Source organism: Anas acuta, chromosome 17 (genome assembly GCF_963932015.1).
Source record: "Anas acuta chromosome 17, bAnaAcu1.1, whole genome shotgun sequence".
Taxonomy (NCBI): Eukaryota; Metazoa; Chordata; class Aves; order Anseriformes; family Anatidae; genus Anas; species Anas acuta.
The window spans coordinates 15,110,703-15,131,730 of record NC_088995.1 but is presented as its reverse complement, the minus strand read 5'-3'; the positions used below and the strand labels follow the sequence as shown (position 1 = coordinate 15,131,730).

The 21,028-nt window shown below is 45.4% G+C and overlaps 2 protein-coding genes and 1 long non-coding RNA gene across 4 annotated transcripts in view; 2 read left to right on the top strand and 1 right to left on the bottom strand.

Moving 5' to 3' along the window:
- Positions 1 to 11: 11 nt before the first annotated feature.
- BRI3BP (BRI3 binding protein) lies at positions 12 to 6,011 on the bottom strand. Its single transcript, XM_068701278.1, has 3 exons — positions 5,760 to 6,011; positions 4,823 to 4,925; positions 12 to 4,174 (listed from the first exon to the last, which is right to left on the bottom strand). Exons 1-3 carry the CDS (start codon positions 5,955 to 5,957, stop codon positions 3,756 to 3,758), a joined length of 720 nt encoding a protein of 239 aa, XP_068557379.1. The 5' UTR covers positions 5,958 to 6,011; the 3' UTR covers positions 12 to 3,755.
- An 8,255-nt stretch (positions 6,012 to 14,266) lies between these two features.
- Positions 14,267 to 21,028, top strand: part of AACS (acetoacetyl-CoA synthetase) — a 45,948-nt gene continuing 39,186 nt past the window's right edge. Inside the window, exons 1-2 of one of the 2 annotated variants that reach the window (XM_068701258.1) lie at positions 14,267 to 14,548; positions 17,921 to 18,024. In XM_068701258.1, coding sequence (XP_068557359.1) covers positions 14,431 to 14,548; positions 17,921 to 18,024 — 222 coding nt within the window. In that variant the 5' untranslated portion in view covers positions 14,267 to 14,430. The remainder of the gene's footprint in view (positions 14,549 to 17,920; positions 18,025 to 21,028) is intronic. The other variant, XM_068701257.1, reaches the window with a different exon arrangement.
- On the top strand, positions 18,031 to 19,876 carry LOC137865804 (uncharacterized). Its single transcript, XR_011102078.1, has 2 exons — positions 18,031 to 18,812; positions 19,237 to 19,876. It is a non-coding gene; the product is annotated as an uncharacterized lncRNA (long non-coding RNA).

Genomic DNA, 21,028 nt, shown 5'->3' with positions numbered 1-21,028 from the left:
ACAACCACCGATTAAAAAGGCAAGATTTTTTAATGTGCTGTCATCACAGGTGGATGGAATTATCCAAAAGTTTAAAATACATGCAGATACGATAAAACCTTTTATTTTCCAACCCGGACAAAGAGAACTTACGGTCGTTTACGTCATTAGCTGCCAAATACAGATCAGTATGTGAGGCAAATCACACCTAAAAAACTTGTACACCATCAAAGAGCTAAGGTTTACACGGGTCTAATTTCCACATTCACTACGCAACGAGTCTTGAAAAGCAAGTCACAATTTGAAGGACACGCTATTAAGTACAGCATTGAACTACACCAGGTTGTATACATGGTACTCTGACATCCAATACCACTTGTAAAAGCGTTACACTCTGCGTACAACAGATCAGTTATCTATAGGTAAGGTGTCTACTCTCAAAGAAATTGCTAAATTGTTAGTTTAGCAAAGATGTTCATGTATTGAAAATACTACAGTAGTTTCAAACATCAGGTCTCAAAGCATGGAGCTTACAACACTTAAAGACCTTCCTGGAATTTCTGATACCAGACAGTTTGAAGCCCATCTTTCACTGTTGTGTCAGCCAGTGAGTAAGGTGACACTCCTCCGAGCAGCTGCTGAAAACAGGAAGGTAAATAGGAAGCATTTGAGGTGCTGAGCCTTCAGATCTGAGGGCAGGCATCACAGTTACGCACCTCTCCCTGCCCTCAGATAGCCCAGCCTGTGCTGCTCTAAGAGCTGCTCACCAAGGTGACAGCACTGCAGGAACACAGACGCTGCTGCCCACCTCCTGCAAAGCTGCCCGGGGGTTGCAGCCAAAGCCTGGGAGCTTCAGGTCTGGGCTTTACTCCCATCCTCACCACTGCCACGGGCACATCTGGCAGAAACTGTGCCTGGGCTTACCCACAGGCAATACCTGCACTTCTCTGCATTAATACAAGCTGCTCACATCCATGGCAATGGAAGAGCAGTGCAACCACTGTCACTGGAACGAGTTCTAAAAAACAGCAAAAAACGGATGGATAAACTAGATGACTCGTATGGGAAGTATCTGTAAAGGTATTTACAAAAGTAAGTTGAAAGAGATTAAATATAATACCACATTCATGTCCCAAAAGCGTTTTCACTATAGTGCATGTTTAAAAATACAGAGCATTTTAACGTATATATATTGAAGACTAGATTGTGCTTTAAAAAAATTCATTACTTTCGAATTTGTCTAACGTGAAAACAGCACTGGGAAAAATACTGATTAAAAATATCCAATTTTATATATACTGCTTTTCACATAACATTTTGCTATACATGGGGTGCAAGTGAATACAAAAATATTTTTTCAAGCAGCAGGGTGATCAAAATTAAGAGTATTAATATAGGAGGGCTGATTTTTACAAAACTAAGAAACAATTACAGACACAGGGAGAAACTATAACCCAAACTAATTTTTATATAGTATTTTTAAAGTAATCTTTTTAATAGACAGCTCTTAATATATAAACGATTCAGTACTTTTAATTTCAACATTGAATATGGATTACAAAAAATACAATCTATGCAAAACTGGCTCATGCACATAGTTCTTTTGAAGTCAATAGAGCCATTTACATGAGCAAGGTTTGCAGACTTTGGTCCTCAAGCCTCAGATTCAGCAAAACACAAAGACTTGACCATCTTTGCTAATCAATTCCTAATTTCCAGGTTGCTGTTTTAGCTCAGTCCTTGGTGCACAACAGCAGGGAAAACAGAATTCACAGGGAAGACTGTAATACTAACGGAAAGCGAGCTTTAAAAATGCATAAGTAAGTTCAACTTTCAGATTTACAAAGCAGGCTGTTTGTTGCCATAGTACTTATCTGTTTATGGGAAAGACTAAGTTATAAAAAGCGGTTGCTTTGCAACTCTTTGCATTCCTTGGGTCAGATTAATTTGCAGATGCAATAAAAAAAAACAAAACTGATTACAACAATGTCAACTGCACGTGAACTTAAACCACATTGAACTGAAGTGACCACAGGTTGGCGTGAAGGCCATAAAAATTGATTTTAAAGTCATCATTCATGTAAACATCACATACAGATCAAAAGAGCTTAGGCAAGTAACACAAATTTTAAGAAGAGTGCTAAACTTCAGCACAAAGAGAAAAATAAATTCACCCCACAGTTACATTCAGTTAAGCGCCACATCCAGTGAACTTGTGCCCAATGAGACAAGACGCTGAAGACCCAGCACCACGCCGTGCTCAGCCATGCACGTCAGTCCCGCCGCAGTGGGCACTCACTGGCAAATCCACGGCACATACATCATCTACTCATATCTGTTCCCCTTGCTTTTTGGCCAGTCCCTATCATGCACCAATTTTTGTTGCAGCTTTTCTTTACCTAATCGTTCAGATACTAGGAAATATGTTTTTCTTCAGCTGTGGTCCATTTTACCTCTCCTGCTATTGGTACTGTGCTCATCACTAAGGAATTAGATGTTCTCCCTCCCCTCCCATCCCATTATAGTCTTGAATGCTATCAGTTACTACATTAAACCACTTACAAGGCCTTCCTCCCTGAGGTTACCTTTGTTTCAGTACATTACAGCAAACCTTACAAAGCCAGTGGTCGTCTACCAAGCTAGTTAATTATAAGGTTACAAATACCTAAATCCTTCAAAAATAAAATTGCTTCAAAGCTCCTACATTGCACTGAAATATGACTGTTTAATACACCCTTCCTGTAAGGGGACTCACTGCCTGAAACCCAAGAGTGAGGACACAGACTTCAAGCAAAAAGCTCCTATAAAACTATCACAATTTTAGAAACAAAATCCAGATCTTCCTGAAGATAATTTATTGCCGCTTATTGGTCCTGAGAAAGCTTTAAGCAACAATACATTTGCAGATGTTTTAACTGCTGCCTTTTTTGAGAAAGTACGTGGGTCCTGGTGTTAAAAATCACATTTTATTCCATGCTTGGAATGTGCTTCATTACGAAGATCAAATGTAAGTTTTGATTTCTCACACTACATCTCTTCCTTTGTGTCAACTTATTAAACAGGATTCCTTCCAAACATCAAAATATCAGTTCCTGATAGGAAAAGCAATGAAATAAAGCCATATGTGCACTTCTCAATTCCTCATATGGGACTGGCATTTCAGGACTTCAAATTTATGAGATCATCCTCCCTCATTCCACACCTCCTATTAAGAATCTATAGTGTGAATTTTTTGGCCTGGATACCAGAAAATTTATTCATCAGCTACTCTATGAAAGGCAACTTTGAGTCAATGAAATAAGCTAACTACAAAAGGAGAACATTTGTGATTCTTAAAAAAAAAAAAAAAAAAAAAAAAAAGTGGACCCACAGCAGTTACTTCTCAATACAAGTGTTTGGTAGCTTGAGATTTTTTTTTTCTTTTTAACTTGTTAATGTCAAATTTGCATATGTTGAGCTCAATTTCAGTATTTGAAAGTCTACTCAATTTGCTTTATAAAAAATTTATAAAAGATGTTTTTAAATGCTTGTAAAAGTAAGCGTTTATCTACTGATAAAATTCTAGTACTGGATAAAACTCTGAATATATAGCTTAATTTTTCTTCCTACAAGTATAATGGCTGAGTGTATAATCTAGATAAATTAGTCTTACACATGATGAAAAGTTATAACTTTGCACACTTTTTACCATGTGATGCTTTGTTGCTTTGTAACTTCAAATGAGACAGTGCTTAGGAATTTTCTAGAGCTGGTGTACAGTGGTCTGTAGGGTTGGTTCATTGGTCACTGCCTCTGTCCAGGTTTTCAATCACCCTAGAGAGACGTATATTCAGAAGTCTGATCTGACTGTCCAGGTGGTCCATCTTCTCCTCAAGGCTGCTGTTGCTGTTTCTTCTCCAGTAAAATCCCACAGGCCCCGTCATGAAGTAGACTGCTACAACAAAGCAGAGAGGCAGGACTGCGTGTTCTGGGTCACCTTCATACTTCTGCAGGATGTACACGCATGAGAGGGTGAAAAGGGCAACCCTCGCAATCCAGAAAAAGCGACCAAACAGCATGTGCAGGAGATAGAAGAAGAATCCAAGGAAGAGAGATAAAAACCAGTAGGCAAGTAAAATGGCACCAATCAGCAGAAGAGCACGGGTTGGGTTGTTGGCAATTGCTGCTGGGCTGAAATAATGAGTCAAGTTGGAGGCTGAAAAACAAAGGAAAATTTACAGAATATTAACGAGGGCACTCAAAAGTGAGAATGGCAAAAAAGCAAGTACAGCTTCCAAAGTCACATCGTGGGACCCTGACTGTGATTTTCCAAAATAAGGGGTAGAGCTAGTTCATCCATTTCCGGATGGATCATCCTCAAAGCACTGGCCCAGCTCTAATGATGTGATTGAATTCCTTTGAAGTAGAGGCACTGAAGATTGTTTACGGACAAACCGCCGTCAGGCATAAGGTCTAAGTTCGCATTAAACATAAAGAACCCGCTTTGTAAAATTTATATTCTAAAGGCTCTCAATTGCATCTTTCCTTCTTCTAGTCCTTCTTCATTTTTATTTTATTTTTTTTTTGTATATGGTTCCTAGCCAATGGAATCCTTTTAATGCTAGTAACAAGAAATCAGCCATGACCTGTAACGTGTTTTACAGACATCCAGTAGATACATACGCCAAAACAGAGTGGTTGGTTTTACACCTCTTGTTTGAGGTTACTAACAGCAAAGTCAAAGCCACGTAAAATAGATAGATATAATACTGGTGGATGTTCAATAAAACGTAATTATTTTCCCACTCATGTAAGCAGTGATACACGCCCATATCTTTCACAGGTTAACAAGCATTACACTTACCATCAATTCCAAGAACATCTAATAAATCAGTCCATATTCTCCAGAATGTGTCCATTAATATATCCACCCCATTCACAAACCTCTCTGTCAACCTTGAGAAAAACTGAGAAATAAAATTGAAAATTAAAAAAAAATCCTCAATTCCTTAAACACACTTGCAACTTACTAGTCATGAGTAGAATTATAATTCATTAAACAGAAATTGCAGAATATTTTCAAGTCCGCAAGGCAAAAGATATAACTGTATTTTTTTTTTTAAGTCTGCAGATCATAAATTTACGAGGTTAATTTAGGTATTTTGGCATGTAAACCTATATGTTAATAGGATTTTTGAATAGCTTTTGTTAGCTTTACTGTTGTGCTGAAGTTGAAAGAAAACACTTAGTACAAGGAATGGACAGGGGTGAAGGGAATCAGTTTCATCGGGCAGCTGGAAGAGGCCCCGGTCATCACACCAAGGTGCCTCGAGTGGCTTCCTGGGTGCATCCAGCAGCATCTCTTCTTCCCGGCCAGCGGACGAATTCCTGTGCCTGCGTGCCCACCTCACCCCTTGCAAGCCCCTACAGGAGCTGTGCTGCTGCACGCCGGCCGCATTCAGCCGGAGGGAGGCAGCGGGCTGACCCGGCCTCCCCATCCCTAAATTAGAGGCCTCTTCATCCTCTCTATTCCACCGTTTGCTCAACGCCGAGGCTCCCCCTGCCCTTTCTCCTTCTCGCAGTGAGGCTCCGGCCGCAGCGGGGGCTCGGGCAGGGGCCGAGGCCGAGGCCCAGCTCCTGGCTCCGGCGGGAGGCGGCCTCCACCGATGCTCTGCCCCTGCAACCTCCGGGCCAGCGGAGGCCACGAAGGGAAGGGCGACGAGAAGTGAGGCAGCGGAGGAGGGGAGGGGGAGATGCGAGGAGGCTGCGTGGGGGTGGAGGGGAAGCGCCCGCCGCCTCACCTTCTGCAGGGCCCGCACGTTGTCCTCCCCGAAGAGGCCGCTGACTCCCTGGTAGAGGCCGCTGGCGGCGCGGCGGAGGCTGTTCTGCTTCTCGGAGCCCCGGCTGCGGGCTGCCCGGGCTCCGGGTCCCGCCGTGCCCCCCAGCAGAAGCAGCAGCAGCAGCAGCAGGGCGAGGAGCAGCAGCCTCCCCGCCGCCATGGCCGCCCGAGCCTCGCCGCGATCGTGGCGCCCTCCACCGGCCTCCCCCAGAACCCCGCCTTTTTTTTTTTTTTCTTTTTTTCGGGTGGGGAGATGCGGAGAAGGGGGAGGCGGTGCACGAAAGGGCACTGCATCCCGCCTTCCCTGTATCCCCTTCCCCCCCCCAAAAAAAAATCCCTTAAGCAATTAACCCCCAGAAATCCCTATCGTAATCTTTTTATCCATCTCCTCTTGCAGCCTCCAAGCAAGGGAGGCCATCCTGCCCCACCATCCTGCTTACCCCAGGACATAATCACAATGCCCCATTCGCATCTGTTGGCTTTGAGAAGGGTCTGGCTCTGCTTCTGGAGGCAGATAAAGTCATGCCTTGCCTCCTCCAGGAGCCCTGTGCTGCAGCGCCCTGACCAGCTCGGTGCCGTCCTTTGCACTGGGTGCAGTGCCTCAATATCCTCCCTGTACCATGCAGCCGTGCTGCTCCAGCTGTGGTCTGACAAGTGCCAAACCAAGGGGCAGGATCCCTTCCCATGACCTTCTGGTTGTGCTCTTGCTAAAGCAGCCCAGAATGCTGTTGGCCTCACTGCAAGGGCACATTGCTGACTCATGATCAACGTCTTGGCCCACCCAGTCCTCTCCTCCCAAAGATCCTATCTGTCTGGGCTCTTGGGACTTGTCACAATCTCCAGAGTACAGTGAGCTGCCTTTCCAATTTGAATATCACTCTCCAAGGACACTCCCATGTGCAGTCCCCAAAAAACAAAGGGAATATTATAGGCCTAATGCCAAAAAAATGACATCTTGTCTTTTCAATACTTTTAACTTCAGATCAGGGGGTTCTGGATGACTCTTGTGTCCTTCACTCTCGAGACACTTTTACTCAGATGTAATGCTGAAAGCACTTAAATGCGTGACTCCCTCTTCTGTCAGGTTTTATGATGATCCTCCCTGAGTAACCAGACCAACAAAAGACCAGCTGTCAAGTATAGATTAGACAAAGTTATCCGCTCCTTCTGGGTAGTGAAACCAGGATGTTAGCAGAGTGAAGTATCCCCTTGAGTTACAAAAGTATTTTGTGGGCTTTGTGGCACATTTTGATTCATTGTTAATTGACAGGAGCCAGACTTAGACAAGATAGGAACACAATGATGGCAATAAAAAATAAATAATAATAATAAAAAGGATCTTTAGTGTTATATATGGAGTGGTAATTTGTGTCGAGAAAATGGTTGATATTAATACAGAAGGGGGAGATTTAGGAATGTGGCCATGGGGGTTGGAAAACCCCGTGACTGAGATAACATTAGACTCTTAACGATTAGGTGGCCATCAGGAATATAAAAGAGTTTAGAGGGAACAAAGAAGGGTGGTTCAGGAGACTCCATGCAGCCTGGGGTTTCTTGTTCTCCATCTGGTTCTCTTGTTCTCCAGCTGTTAAGGCATGGATGTTTCTGTGTGTTTGCTGTTGTTGTTACATTCAAAGTTGATTGACCAGTGAAAAGTTGTTTTGAAAAGAACTGCTGTGGAGAGAAGGGCATAAGAGGGGAAAGTGCCCTCAAGATAAAAAAGAAGGCAGCACGATGAAGTTACATCAATAAAGAAGCAGGAAAAAGAAGTGAAGAGGAACAGGCTGGCAGAATGGAGACCAGGACGGGAGCAGGCACACTGATTGCTTCACGAAGACAGGTTTGGCCAAACTCAGCAAACCGCTCAGAGAAGCTTGTACAGAAAGTCGCTGGAAATAGGTGCACCGGAGCTGGAGAGAAGCTTGAGCTGAGAGAAGCGGACCCGGCACACAACTGCCTCTCGCTGGTAAGCAGTTGTGTATTATGGGGAATCGTATGTCCTTAGGAACAGAGACTGTCCTGGTAACCTTACAGCTTATTCTCCTTATTAACAATCGGACAGTTCATGAGCCTGAAATATGGGACCAAACTGAGGTCAAGGTGTGGGACTCTGCAACTAAAAACGACAAGGTTGCAGTGGGATTCCTCGGCACCTGGCGAGCAGTCTCTGAGGCCTTAAAGAGCCGTGTGGGACCACAGTCAGAAACGTGTGGTTTGCCAGACAGTGAGGGAGCCGCGGGCTCCTTTACTGATCCGACTGCTATGCCATCAGCCCCTCTGCTGCCAGAGCCATCGAAGGCTTTTGCTGTTACGCCCCCTGCTGACCTGGACGTGCCTTTTGACCCAGGCCTCTTGGCCTTCACAAGGAGATGGACATGTTTTTCTTCAATCTGGGAAGAACGGGATACATAAGGCCCGAAGAATGGAAAATGGAGACTGTTAAGTTATGGAACTTAAAGGATTGTTTGTTACCTATCCTGATTGTATGTATGTATAGGCATACTCGGGTTATTATGGAAAGCAATGTTCTGTATACATGTATTTAGAATGTTTGATGTTCGTGTGTGTGTGTTGGTGGAGCATAGACTCCCTGCACACCCAGCGCTGTTTACTTGCCTTTTATACCTTTTATAGCTTTTATAGCTTTTATACCTTTTAGAAACATTTGTTTTATAAATATTAAAAAATTCAGACTGACTTGAGACCTCATTTATAACATTTAGGGTTGAAATGTAGATTCTGCAACAAGCTGGGGCAGAAAATGTTTGCTAAATTGACCAACAGTAAATTGAAGGCATGGGGGAATCCTGACACTGTGATGCTCCACAGGGCAGACCTCTGCTGCCCCCTGCCCCTTCCTGGGGAGTTGCCACAGAGTTAGGGTACACCCTTGCCGTGGTTCCGCTCGAGTGGGCAGCCGAGCTCCACCACAGCCGCTCTCTCACTCCCCCTCCTCAAAGAGGAATGGGGAGAAAATATGTGAAAAGGGCTCAAGGGTTGAGATAAGGATGAGAAAATCACGCAATAATTATTGTAACGGGCAAAACAGACTCGGCATAAGAAGATAGATAGTAAGATTTATTGCCTATTACTAACAAGCAAAAGAAGTGAGAAACAAAGGAAAGAAACCAAAAGCACCTTCCCCCCAACCACCCTCTTCCACCTCCTCCCCCCGAGCAGTGCAGGGGAATGGGGGAATGGGGGTTATGGTCAGTCTACACCACTTCTCTGCCGCTCCTTCTCGGTCACTCTCGTCCCCTGTGCTGTGGGGTCCCTCCCACGGGATACAGTCCTTGATGAATTGATCTGGCGTGGGCTTCCCACAGGCAGCAGCTCTTCCAGAAATGCTCCAGATATGGGTCTGTACCACGGGGTCCATCCCTCAGGAGAAAACTGCTCCAACCTGGTTCTCCTACGGGCAGCAGCTCCTGCCAGGTCACCTGCTCCTGCGTGGGCTCCTCTCCACGGGCTACAGGTCCGGCCCGGAATCTGCTCCGGCAGGGGTCTTCCACAGGCGACAGCCTCCATCGGTGCAGGGCCACCTGCTCCACTGTGGTCTCCTCCACAGGCTGCAGCGTGGAACCCTGCTCCACCGTGGTACTCCCTGGGCTGCAGGGGGACATCCTGCTTCACCATGGTCCTCACCACAGGCCGCAGGGGATTTCTGCTCCAGCGCCTGGGGCACCTCTCCCCCTCCTTCTACACTGACCTTGGTGGCGTTCCTCACTCCCTTCACTCTCCCAGCTGCTGTGTGGCGCAGCGTTTTTTTCCCTGTCTTAAATATGCTCTCACAGAGGCGCAAAACAACATCACTTATTGGCTCAGCTCTGGAAAACAATGGGGCCCTTCCCAAACATGGGGCAGCTTCTAGATCTTTCTCACAGAAACCACCCCTATGGCCCCCTGCTACCAAAACCTTGCCACGTAAACCCACTACAACCCTGTGGCTCTTCCAGTTGCTGGGTTAACTCCATGTACATGTATCTCTCTTTGATACTGCACCCAGTGTCCTTGGTGCTTCAACCTCATAGCTGAGCCTAAGTGTGATTACCAAGCAGTTGTGAAGACATCTAGAATATAGATTTCTTGATTATTGCCTTTATTCTGCTTTTAGTCTGGCCAAAACACTTATTTTCACATTTAGTAGAATGGCCTGGACCTTTTAACATTTATTTATAATTGCCCCTGAAAGGGTTGGCTCAGATCCAGGAAGGTACTTAGGCTCTTAATTGATTTTGGTAGGATATAGATTCTTTATATATTTATAGAGGGTATTTCCATTCTCTTTTAAGACAGTCCCCAAACTGCAGATCTGTTAACACTCGTGTATATTCTGACATCTATCTCCTACTCTTCCAAAATGAGTTCGTAACCGATGACAGGTATTTTTGAGGTTCTTACGAGATCTCTGGTTATCTGCCCTCAGTGTCATGCTCTGCCTTGACTCCTAGCACAAGATGTCCACTTCGGGGGTGTTTCTTGCATGTAAAGAACCTTGTGGTACACAACCACACCTGTAACGTGATGTTGTTTTTGGTGCCAGTTATAATTCTTCTATTTGCTTCCAGTTGGCATGGCCTTCTCTGCATCCTCTTGCGCTGTTTTTGGTCCAACAAGTTTTGTTTCTGAGAATCTGGGACAGTTCCTATTTGTCTGCATGAGTTTTCATTGTGGGTTCCCCCTCATAACTACTTCTGAAAAGCTTTTGTTGTTTCTTTCCATCCACTCTTCACAGAGGCTTGGAGGTCTATTTTAGTGGTTACCTTTGGAAACCTGTGCTCATGGTTGTCCTTCGTAGAAGGTCAGGATAATTTTGGAGTCTTCCCTGGTATGTAATTGATTTCCTGACCTGTCTCAATGAGCCTATTTCAGATAAATTCACCTCACCATATCCACAGCTCTTATGAAATTATGCAGTATTTCACCTTTCTCTTGTTTAAATAAATGAGATCATGTCTGCTCAAAGAATACATTGCATCATGAAATGAAATATTGATCTCATTTTTCTTTAACCACAATGAACTTTTTATTAGGACAACTGTGAGGCTTCTAGAAAGATCCTCTCCTTAGGGTCTCACTACACAAAAGAATTATGAAAATTGTTGCAGGAAGCACGGCCAAAAGCACGACAGACACCAGTAGAGTCAGATCATGCTCCATTTTATTGCCCGAATAGCCTAACTTTTATAGTGAACTTAACAGGGGTGGACAGTATTTCACACAAGATTATTGGTCAAAAGCACTGAGACAAACAACTACAAGAAAACAACCCCATCTGCAAGAAAACAACCCCCTTGTGATTAGCAGTCACATAGACCTTGTCCTTGAAGCCAGCTGCTGGTAACAATATTTTTCTAAATTCCTCAATTGGGCGATGTGGGAACACTGTCATGGGAACTTCTCATAGTTGCCCTGGTAGCTTGGTTTGCTCAGCTACAGCAAGCCATGGGATTTTTGCTGTTTCAAAAATCCCTCAACAGAAAATACTTCCGTGTTTTCCTGATCTGGAGACTGTGTAAATTGTCTTCTTCAGATATAGAGATTTGACAACATTCTGAAATGGTTTGGGAATAAATTGAGATGTCAAAGTTTTGTCACATCATAGAGTTTTCTCTTTTTAAGAAATAAATTGTTATAGCCTTTAAGAAATACAAGTGGTGTTGTGGTGGACAAATCCTTAACCTCAATGACCCTTACTTTTCCATCTTTACTTCATCTCAAAGCCTCAATTTGCCATAACTGATCACTTTATGACCTCTTGTCTTCTTGGGCCTTTTTTATTAATGCTTTGATGTTATCTCTGTGAGTCTTTTCTTGATTTTTTTTTTCTTTTTTAATTATTATTATTCTGTCCTCTCTGCAAATACTTTTGATTTTGATTCTGGTTACTTGTACTTCTGACACCATTCGGAGGCTGCAGAGATCAAGGATGCCAAGTGAACCAAAAGTTTCTCATTCTTCTACAGACGTATTAACCAGCTGGTAGCTGTTCTGAATAAGGGGGTTTGTAAAACTTTCTGACATCTTCAGATTTCCTAATGCAGGTGTGGGCTCATCCTGAGAACACAGGATAGTTTGCCATGAGGTATTATTACAAAACTGTTAACACACAGTGATTTTATCACTTGCTTTAATTTCATAGATTGACTGCAATTTAGTTACCTTAGAGACCACAAATGAGGTAGTACTGTCATCATCATCACTGCTAATCATTTCTGAAATGTCTTTTGAAGGGTCCTTAATCTAGCGTAGAGCAGAAAATGTGATTTAATTTATAACCTATTATTACTATTATTAGATATAAAGTGAAGATTTTAAAGATTTGAAAATGGTGAATTCCAGTTAATCTTATTCAGGCTACTTTCCCCTAGCTACTCTAATCTAGTCTCCAAACTATTTTTAGTAGTCACTGCTTTCCTCCTAATGCCCATCTTCTTGTGAAAGGCTTGTTTCATTTTCCTTCCCTTTTCTTCCCATTTTTCTAGTCATTCTTGAAAGAAGAAAAAACAAGTTGGATAAGGAAAAAGTGGACTGGTGGCAAGGAACACAGGGGCACAAATGACTCTACATAAAGACAGAGCAGTAAAACTGCTGTTCATGAAGCAAGAGGGCTGCTGAGCTTTCCTAAAACGTAAATTTTATCACAAAATTGCCAGTGTGCCTATGTCTCCTTGACCAGAAATTGTGTCAGTTTTAAAATACATCTTTTCCATCTCAGGGAGGGGAATTTTGGGGTCCCTTCTCAAGTGATTTAGCTCCACATTTTCTTTTTAGATGCATAGGTTACTTTGGGTGGGGAAAGCCGCTGTTTTGCTGTCACTTGTTGAGCTTAAAACGAATAAAATCGGTACCCCCAGGTGCGTGCCTGGCTCTTCTCAGCGCTGAGGGAAACCAGGCAGGTACACCCCCCCACACACTCGCCCGCCGAACAGAGGCTGAGAGCTCCCCTCCGATTTGGCGCACCTCCTTCTGATCCGGCACCTCATTGGCCATCCGAGAAGAGGGCTTGTCAAACGCCTGCGCCGATTGGCTCCCCCTGGTGTCAGCTCTTTGGCGCCCAGCTTAGCCGTGAGGAGAGCGGGCTCTGGGCTGATGTGGGGCCAGGCGCGCGACAGCCAATCACCGCCGACAGCGTCGCACCGCGCGGGATCCGTCCGCAGCGCGGAGCCGCCTGAGGGGCGGTGGCAGGCGGGAGGGGGCGATGGGGGGTGGACGGTTGGCGGGCTGCGCTCTGAGCTGCCCGTCAGCGCCTCTGCCTCGGCCGTGAGGGGCTGGCCAGGTGTTCGGGGTAGGTGTGACTCTCGGAGAGCCCTGGAGGGCAGGGGGGCAAAAACCCAGAAGGGCGTTGAGGGGTCTTGAAGGGTCTCTGGGGGGCGCTGAGGGGTGCTGAGGAGTGCTGAGGGCGCTTCTGGTGGCTCTGGACTTCCGGCCGGGGGCTGCAGAAGGAAGTGCCCCCCCCAGCCACAGGGCTGTCCCAGGCCCCACGTGTGTCAGTTGGCACTTCTGTGGCCCCACAGGTGCCTCTGCAACTATACAAGCAAAAAAATTTAAAGTTTTTTTTTTTTTTTTTTTTTTCCACAGGCACGCTCATGGATGGAGCAGGCTGTTTTCGGCACCTCAGGTCTTGGCTCTCCAGATCCAGTTGAAACAGGGATGTATCCAAGGCCTGGGCACTGGGATGAGCAGCCTAAGGGCCTCACTTGCTACGGGTCTTGCGCTGCTGGTGGCCTTGCTGCGTGCTGCCGGGGCTGAGGGGCACAGCAGTAGGCACCATGTCCTGATCCCACCTGCAGCCTCTCCAGGCCCAGCAGGGAGTTGTTAAGAAATGTGCTTCATGGGAGGTTCTTCTCGAGGAAAATAAAGATTGGGAAGAGTGGTCAAATCATGTTGCTATGGCTTTCAAATTTAATTAATTTCAAATTTAATAAAGTAGTAGCACAAAAACCTAAGTGATGTTTACAGCAAGTGCAGTTCCATCTACTGTGTATCATACCTTTGTATTGACAGCATATGTCCATACAATTTACCATCAATTTCATATTTCTCAAGGCTTTTAAGAATCACAAAGGAAATTGTGACCTTGAAAGATGATTACATAAAGAGCATGTATATGCTCCGTGATTTCCACGGTAGGTATTGCACTGCCCCACTACTTGGCCGTAGTGGGCTGTTTCAACACATGACCGCCAAGAGCAGGGCCCGAGGTTTGACAGAAACCTGGCTCCAGTGCCCGGTGCTGCGGGAGGGAGCATTGTGAAACCCCAGGGAAACGAAGGCTGTGGAGAAACAAGCTTCTTGCTTCACTATTGGGTCAAAGACCCTTTTCAGGAAGGATTTCTCCAACGCTCTGTGGAAAAATCATAATGAGAATTAAAAAACAACGGGCGAGGTGTCCATGACCCCCGGGGGCCGCACGCCCCTCCCCTCAGCGGGCGGGGCGCTGCCCGCACTCCTTTCTCTCCGCGGAAGGTTACGAGGAAGGGCGGTGCTACGCTCCCCTAAAGGCCGCGGCGGGGGCCGGGGCTATACGGTGTGGCTGGGGCCGGCGTTGGGTGTGGGTGGGTGAGCGCGGCCGTGTGGAAGGTGGCCTCGGTTGCTCGGCTGTCCTTCTGCGCTCACTCTCAGCCGCCGCCATGTCGTGGGAGACCGAGATCATGGAGTCGCAGGTGATGTGGGAGCCCGACACCAAGCGGAACACGCACATGGACCGGTTCCGCGCCGCCGTGGCCAGCAGCTGCGGGCTCCGCCTGGGTGAGCGGCGGGCGGGCGGCTGGGTGGGCAGCCCCTGGCCGGGATCCGCTTCCCCGGAACCCCCCCGGGTCGGAGGGTGCGCCCCGAGCGGTCCAGGCTGCGGGCGCGATGCTCTGCGGTGCCCCGCGACGAGGCCTTGGGCGCCGCATCCCGGAGGTGGGAGCTGATAAAGAAGGCAAACAACCTTATCTGCTGCTGGCCAGCGGCCCGACAGGAGCTGTCAGCACCTGCGGTGTGAGCACCTGTGCTCGGAGAGGGCCTCGTGGGGCTCCCCCAAGAGCGGCCGTGTGGGGTGAGCGAGGGTTTGGGGGCTGCGGTCACCGGGAGTCTTCACGTGGAGCTTTGAGAGCTGAAGTGTGAGAGCTCACCGCTGGTTGTGGAGGGGGTGTCTTGATTTGACTCCCGTGAACATCCTGGGGAGCAGAGCATGGTGAGGTGATGGGAGTGGTTTCCTTCTGCGTGTCTGTTTGAGCTCTTTGACTTAAAGCTCTGCTTCATGCTCTTCCAGCATGCTCTATCCACTGTGGATAGGTGTTTAGTCCTCTGGCTTAAGTTAGTAATCTGACGGCTTTGAATTTAGCCCTGCTTTGAGTGGGGGGTTAGGCCCACAGAGAGGTCTCCCAGCCTGAATTGCTTGGTGCTCTTCAGTTTCAGTGATCACAGGCAGGAGCTGCATATCAGGAGGTGCTGGTTATGTGGGCTCACACAGAAGCACGACCGTGTTGGGGTCAAGCTCTCCAGTTCTCACCAGCTTGCTTTATGCTGCCTGTTCTACCTGAGCACTTGCTCACCAAGCTGATTGGGGAGCCTTTAGGTAATCATCCATCTGCTGGGGGATGAGCATGGAGGAAGCAGTTGTGTCAAGTGTCCTCACTTTTTGTGTGTCTGGTATTAATGTCTGTGACGTAAGCTGAGATGTTCTGGAGTAGTGGCAATGTGTCTGGTGCTGCAGCAGTTCATGTCTGAAAAGCCATTTCTTGAGTTGCACTGTCGCAACAGGTAGTCAGATGATGATCCAATGCAGGTTCAGATAGGCTGCATGCACTTAAAGCTGAAACAACTAGGATTCTTTCATTCACTCCACTTTGATGTGGCTATCAATTCAAAATGGATTTGTGTGCATATAGGAACTTCTGTCAACTTCCATTAGATCTGAGCCGATGTTTGCTGGTCTGTGTGCTATTCAGCAGCTAAGAATGGGTTCTTTATGTAACAGCAAGATGTGGACTTTGGAGAGCTAAGGGCAATATAACCCTTTCAACAGCATAGCTTCATCCAAGCCTGAAAATGTAGCAAGGAGATGCAGTGCTTGATTACTGAATAACAGGTCTGTGCCCTGAAGGACTTGGATGCTGAAGCTCACTTGGGGACAGAATGTATAGATGACATAGAACAAGCTGTTCATATAAGAAACCACATCAGAGGTGGCTGTAGCTTGTAGCACTTAAGGTTTGGAGCATGCTTTATAATTTCCTTTTGAAGGAAGAGATGAGAGATTAGTTTCTTTTGGCAAAGTTTGTCCCCAGCTCATGTGCAATGCATAGAATAATGAAGAGTAACTTGGGTGGAGTGTTTAAAAAAAAAAAAAAAAAAAACAAAAACAAACAGGATGTAAGGAGGCTGAGATGGAGGCAATAAGTATGTAAAAACTGAGTTCTGGAGAAGTTTTTGCTTCCATGTCAAGTCTGAACTGCAATGTCAATTTCTGGGGAGAAATCTGACATTGATGGAAAAGAATGAGTGGAATAAGGTGTAGAAGGGACAGACTGGCTAGGGGAACAGCAGTAGTGACTGAGTGTCAATAATGGCACAGGGATGGTCTGAATGTTTAGGGGAAAAAAAAAGCTGGAAGTGTGCTTGTGGGAAGGAGACAAAGATGACTTTTTGTCAAGCAGTTGGGTGTATAACAGGATGACAAGCCCACGATAGTTGGAGAAAATGACTTCAGCTGGTTTAGCTGAAAGCATCAAATAAAACCATTGGCAGAGCAGGGAACTGTTACTACTGCTACTACTGTCACCGGTAGCAGATACTTGTAGTTAATTTGGCAGTTGGCACAACTTCAGGCAGCATGGACATGACATTTGCAAGCCATTTAAGATGGTAATGAGGAATGTGCCTTAGTTATTTATACCTTTCAGCACCTGCAGTGCTTCACAGACAGAATTTCAGTGCTTTGGATACTGATTCTGAATCTCAGCTTGAATTGTGTTTTTTTTTTTTTGGGGGGGGAGGGGGGGTATGCATTCTTCAGGTTACTTCATCTGTCTGTCATGTAAAACTTAAACTACTTGTTGCACTGCTTTTAATGCTACCTCATGGTTATAACATGTAGCTAGTAAACATCTTGTTTTGTCTCACATGAGATATGTTACTTTAGGATGAAAGATTAGATCTGTCAGACCCCTTATTTGTTGAGGAATACTGTTTTCTTGCTTTGTAATAGTGCTGTTAGTGTATCTAATCTGACACCACGCCATCTGTGGTCTTTTTTCTGGATGAGAACTATGCAGCAAGCGTTGCTGGCTGGGGAGACCAGTTTCTCCTGCTGTATGGAGCCACAGGACACGGAACAGAGGTGTCAGTGAGCAGGACTCTGTCCTGCTGCCCTCACTGAAGGCAGTAGATACAGCACTGAGCTCTTAGGAAAGGTTCCTGCCTCTTTGGTGGCAAGTGGCTTGTGAAGCAGTTGGGTGAAATGATGCCATCTGTTCAAGTGTCCAACCAGGCTTCCTGTTGATGCTGTAGTCACTTGCCTTGAGCACTGCATTGGGCTTTGTAGCAAGGATCTGGTAGCAAGGGGCATGTGGGGGTGCCTCTGAGCAGAGCCCAGCAGCTGCCCCAGGCCAGGTGGGGCTCCAAAGGAACCCAACACTGTGCAGAGCCAAGCTGTGAGTGATGCAGGGGAGAGCATGGGGAGGGGAGCAGCCCCAGTTCCCTGCTCCCATGAGCTCCTCAGTGGGAGGAGGTAGAGGAGGATGGATGCAGGGGGCAAGGTGGTTTTCATTTGCTTTTAGCTTCTCGTTGCTCTCATCTGTTATCAGCAATATATCACATTAATTTCCCTATGTTGAATCTGTTTTGCCTGTGGTGGTAACTAGTGGTAATCTCCCTGTTCCTATCTTGACACTTGAGCCCTTTTCCATTGTATTTTTTCATCTTGCTCTTTTGAGGAGGGGGAGTGAGAAAGGTGGTTGTAGTGGAGGTTAGCTGCCTATCAGAGTGAAGCTACCACAAACAGAAGTGACTAACCCCATCTTACCTTACTAATTTTTAGCCACAATTTTTCTTGGTCCAGGGCATCTCTAACTGTAGTTTGTCTATGTTCCTGTAATTCTCTGCATAACGCTAACAGATATCTATTACTTTTAGCCAACTACAATGATTTATACCAATGGTCGGTGGAATCCTTCTCAGACTTCTGGGCGGAATTCTGGAAGTACAGTAACATCGTGTGTTCTCGCCTGTACGATGAGGTGAGTTGCTGTTACTGTAACCCGTCAAGTATAACACAAAAGGGTGGTTAGCTCATCTTACAGTTCATCTTCTGAACTGTTGCTTAAACTTACTGAATGAACGCTTCTGCTGGTAATACGAAAAATCCATTGAGTGTGTAGCCCTGAACTTCCTTGTGCAGTAGAATGTCTTGTTGCTGATAAATTTTACTACAGTGAAATCCTGAATTTTAATAAAACTTCACAACAATTCCCACACAACTTTACTGTAGTTTCCTTGTTCATGTGCCTTCAAATACCATAGAAGTCCCGGCTGATTGAGGAGTCTACCACTATACTGCCTTCAGCTTTAGGATTATGCTGATAGCATATAAGCATAATGCTGATATGCACCCAAGCTCACGCATGTATTCCCTGAGTCAGCCTACCTGGTAACACACCTGTACCCCACCAGTTTTGCGAAACTGGTTCTGCAGTCAGATGTTGGCTTGAAATATCTGAGGGAATGGTAGTGGATGAACACAGTCACAGATGGAATACCAGACCTTGCCTCAGTCTTGCTGTGAGACAAAAGTGACTTCCTCCTGCAAATAGAAGATGAATCTGGAATCCTGGTACAGTCCTTACATAGGATATCAACAGCCTGCAGTTCATCTGAGGAAGGCGAAAGGATTTACTCATCTCTTCAAAAGCTTGATGCAGAAGAACCTCCCTGGACTTGGTAGAGAAGGGACTGGACTTGGTTCTTAAGCCCTGGAGGCTATCTGTTCTGAAAACGTGGAGTGCTAGCAGTTCTACAGAGGAAACTGGTAAGATTCTTTGCCTCTTCCTGTCATGCAAGCTTTTGTCCTGCATGATGTGATAGACTAGGTAGTTCTTCTCAGAACTGCATGCTCAGGTGTCTTCATGTGATCTGGTCCTTAGAGTGAATTTGGCAAGAATCTAAAAATTAGTAGTGTTTGAAGTGTAGCCTAAAGATGGTAAGCATTCTCCTAGTCCTTTTAGTGACTTTTCTGTAAACAGTAGTTCAAAATCTAGCCAGGCTGCATTTGAGATGCTTTCTTGCCCCATCTTCCTTCAATCCATATTCTGTGTTGTTAGCAAGGCTTTTTTGTACAGATTTGGACATGACTGTAAATTATCCAGAGCAAGCAGTAAGTAGCTCGGATGAACTATTTTTCTGCCTTTGTACTGAGCAAACTAAACAGTAATGCTTATTCGCTTGCCTTACAGGATTGGCATTTCTGGAAGTCTGGCCCTCCAGACACCACCAATGGCTGACAAACTGGAAGGGAAAGTGGAACAGATGGTAGTAGCTGAAAAGTGAATGTTTCCTAAGGATGAGAAGCAAGAAGACTGATGCCCAGTAATGCTTTAACTAGATTCTTTGTGGAATTGAACACACAGTGGCCTGGAAGATCATAAGAAGGGCCTTGCTGTGGTGTGGAATCTTGAAAGAGGGAGAGGCAAAGTCGTCATAGACCGGCACTACAGACAAATGCACTTGGCTCAATGTACATGGAACTTAGTGAATGTCTGTGCATTTCCTTCAGTATGAGCATAGAAGACTCTGCTTCAAGGCTCAAAGCTAGAGTCAGACCTTGAAGTGACTTGCTGTTAATCCTGGCTATTGATCCATTTCTGGTGGATATCAGAAGGAAATGCTGGTCACAGTAACTGAGCTGTCCTGTGGTAGCAAAAAGCTGAGAAGTGTAATTAGTTGTACTGTTTGATCCCTGCTGCTCAGTGGAAGTTATTTTCCTTTGAGGAGAATAAAGTTTTTTTTATGAATCAAAATTGATTCTTAGCAGGTGAAACATTCTCTACTTTCACAAGTCATTCTTGGAATAATAGTAAAACTTTGTATATGTAATACAGGCAGCCAGTGTCTTATTTAAACTTGGTAAAGGTGTTAATTTCCATGTCACCTTTGAAAACAAAGGTACTTGTACCAAACAAAGCTATCCTGGCATGTCAGCACTGGCATTATGTCAAGTTGCAAGTAGCTGTTGATTTTAAGTGATAAATAGTCTAAACTTGCATGTTTTTATCCCTGTGAGAAGCACTTGCCAGCTATCATTCCTGTGGAGGGGCTGCGGTGAGCATTCTAATCATATCTGCTCTGAGGCTTTCATGAGATATGCTGTTTTGCTCTTCAGGTCATACAGAGCATGGCATGTACCACAGTAGAAGGCAAGGATTGTTTTTTGTGGTAATGTTCAACTTTATTCTCAGAGGTGTAGCCTATGTTTAGGGTAAACATAATCTATGGTATGGTAAAGTACAGTAATAGCCCAACAAGCAAACCACTTCTGGGATGGAGAATGCAGTAGAGGTGTTGGCAGAGGATATTGCTAATACAGTATTTGCTCTCGACCCTAGAGGTCAGGGAAGTAGTCCCTGAATAGCTGCTGCGAAGAGCAGTTGTGGAGCAGCACCTGGTGTCAGGTATCAGCTGTATTCCTGTGCCATGTTTGCCTAACCACATAAATTGGCCCCATATACCTTGGTGCTGCTGTGAGTAGGAGTAAAACCTTACTCATTAAATGCAAACAGTAGTTGACAATACTGCAGAATGCAATCCTTCCCTTTCCATAGACTCATTGAGCATTTATGCTGGGGCTGTATGAAGTCTGAATGAAAGGCTTGTTGCAGAGCTTGAGGGGTTTTATACCCTTGCTAGAACTAGGAATGATCTGCAGAGGAGACGGTTTGTTACTTGCTGATAACCCCTAAGGGAACCATCAGGTTGTTCATGTAACAGTATCACTACAACAGAGACAGGGTTTAACTAGGGTTTGTAGGCATTATTTCAGTGGAAAATAACAGAGCAAGTCTAGCACCCTGTGCTGGTGGAGCTCTTAGGAGGGCTGTTGAGCTTCAGGAAAACTAACATTGTGTTAGACCTCTTCCTGGAAACTGACTCAGTACTGACTGCCTTACTTCAAGCAGTTTTAAGAGTGCCTTGTAACTATTACACTAATACATGTTGGTATGTAAAAAATATTTCTGTAGTGCGAGTTGG

Coding starts and splice junctions, on each gene's coding strand:
- BRI3BP (XM_068701278.1), bottom strand. CDS start 5,957: ATGGCGGCGGGGAGGCTGCTGCTCCTCGCCCTGCTGCTGCTGCTGCTG. Junction 4,926..5,759: donor ACGTGCGGGCCCTGCAGAAG/GTGAGGCGGCGG, acceptor TTTATTTCTCAG/TTTTTCTCAAGGTTGACAGA. Junction 4,175..4,822: donor AGATGTTCTTGGAATTGATG/GTAAGTGTAATG, acceptor TTTGTTTTTCAG/CCTCCAACTTGACTCATTAT.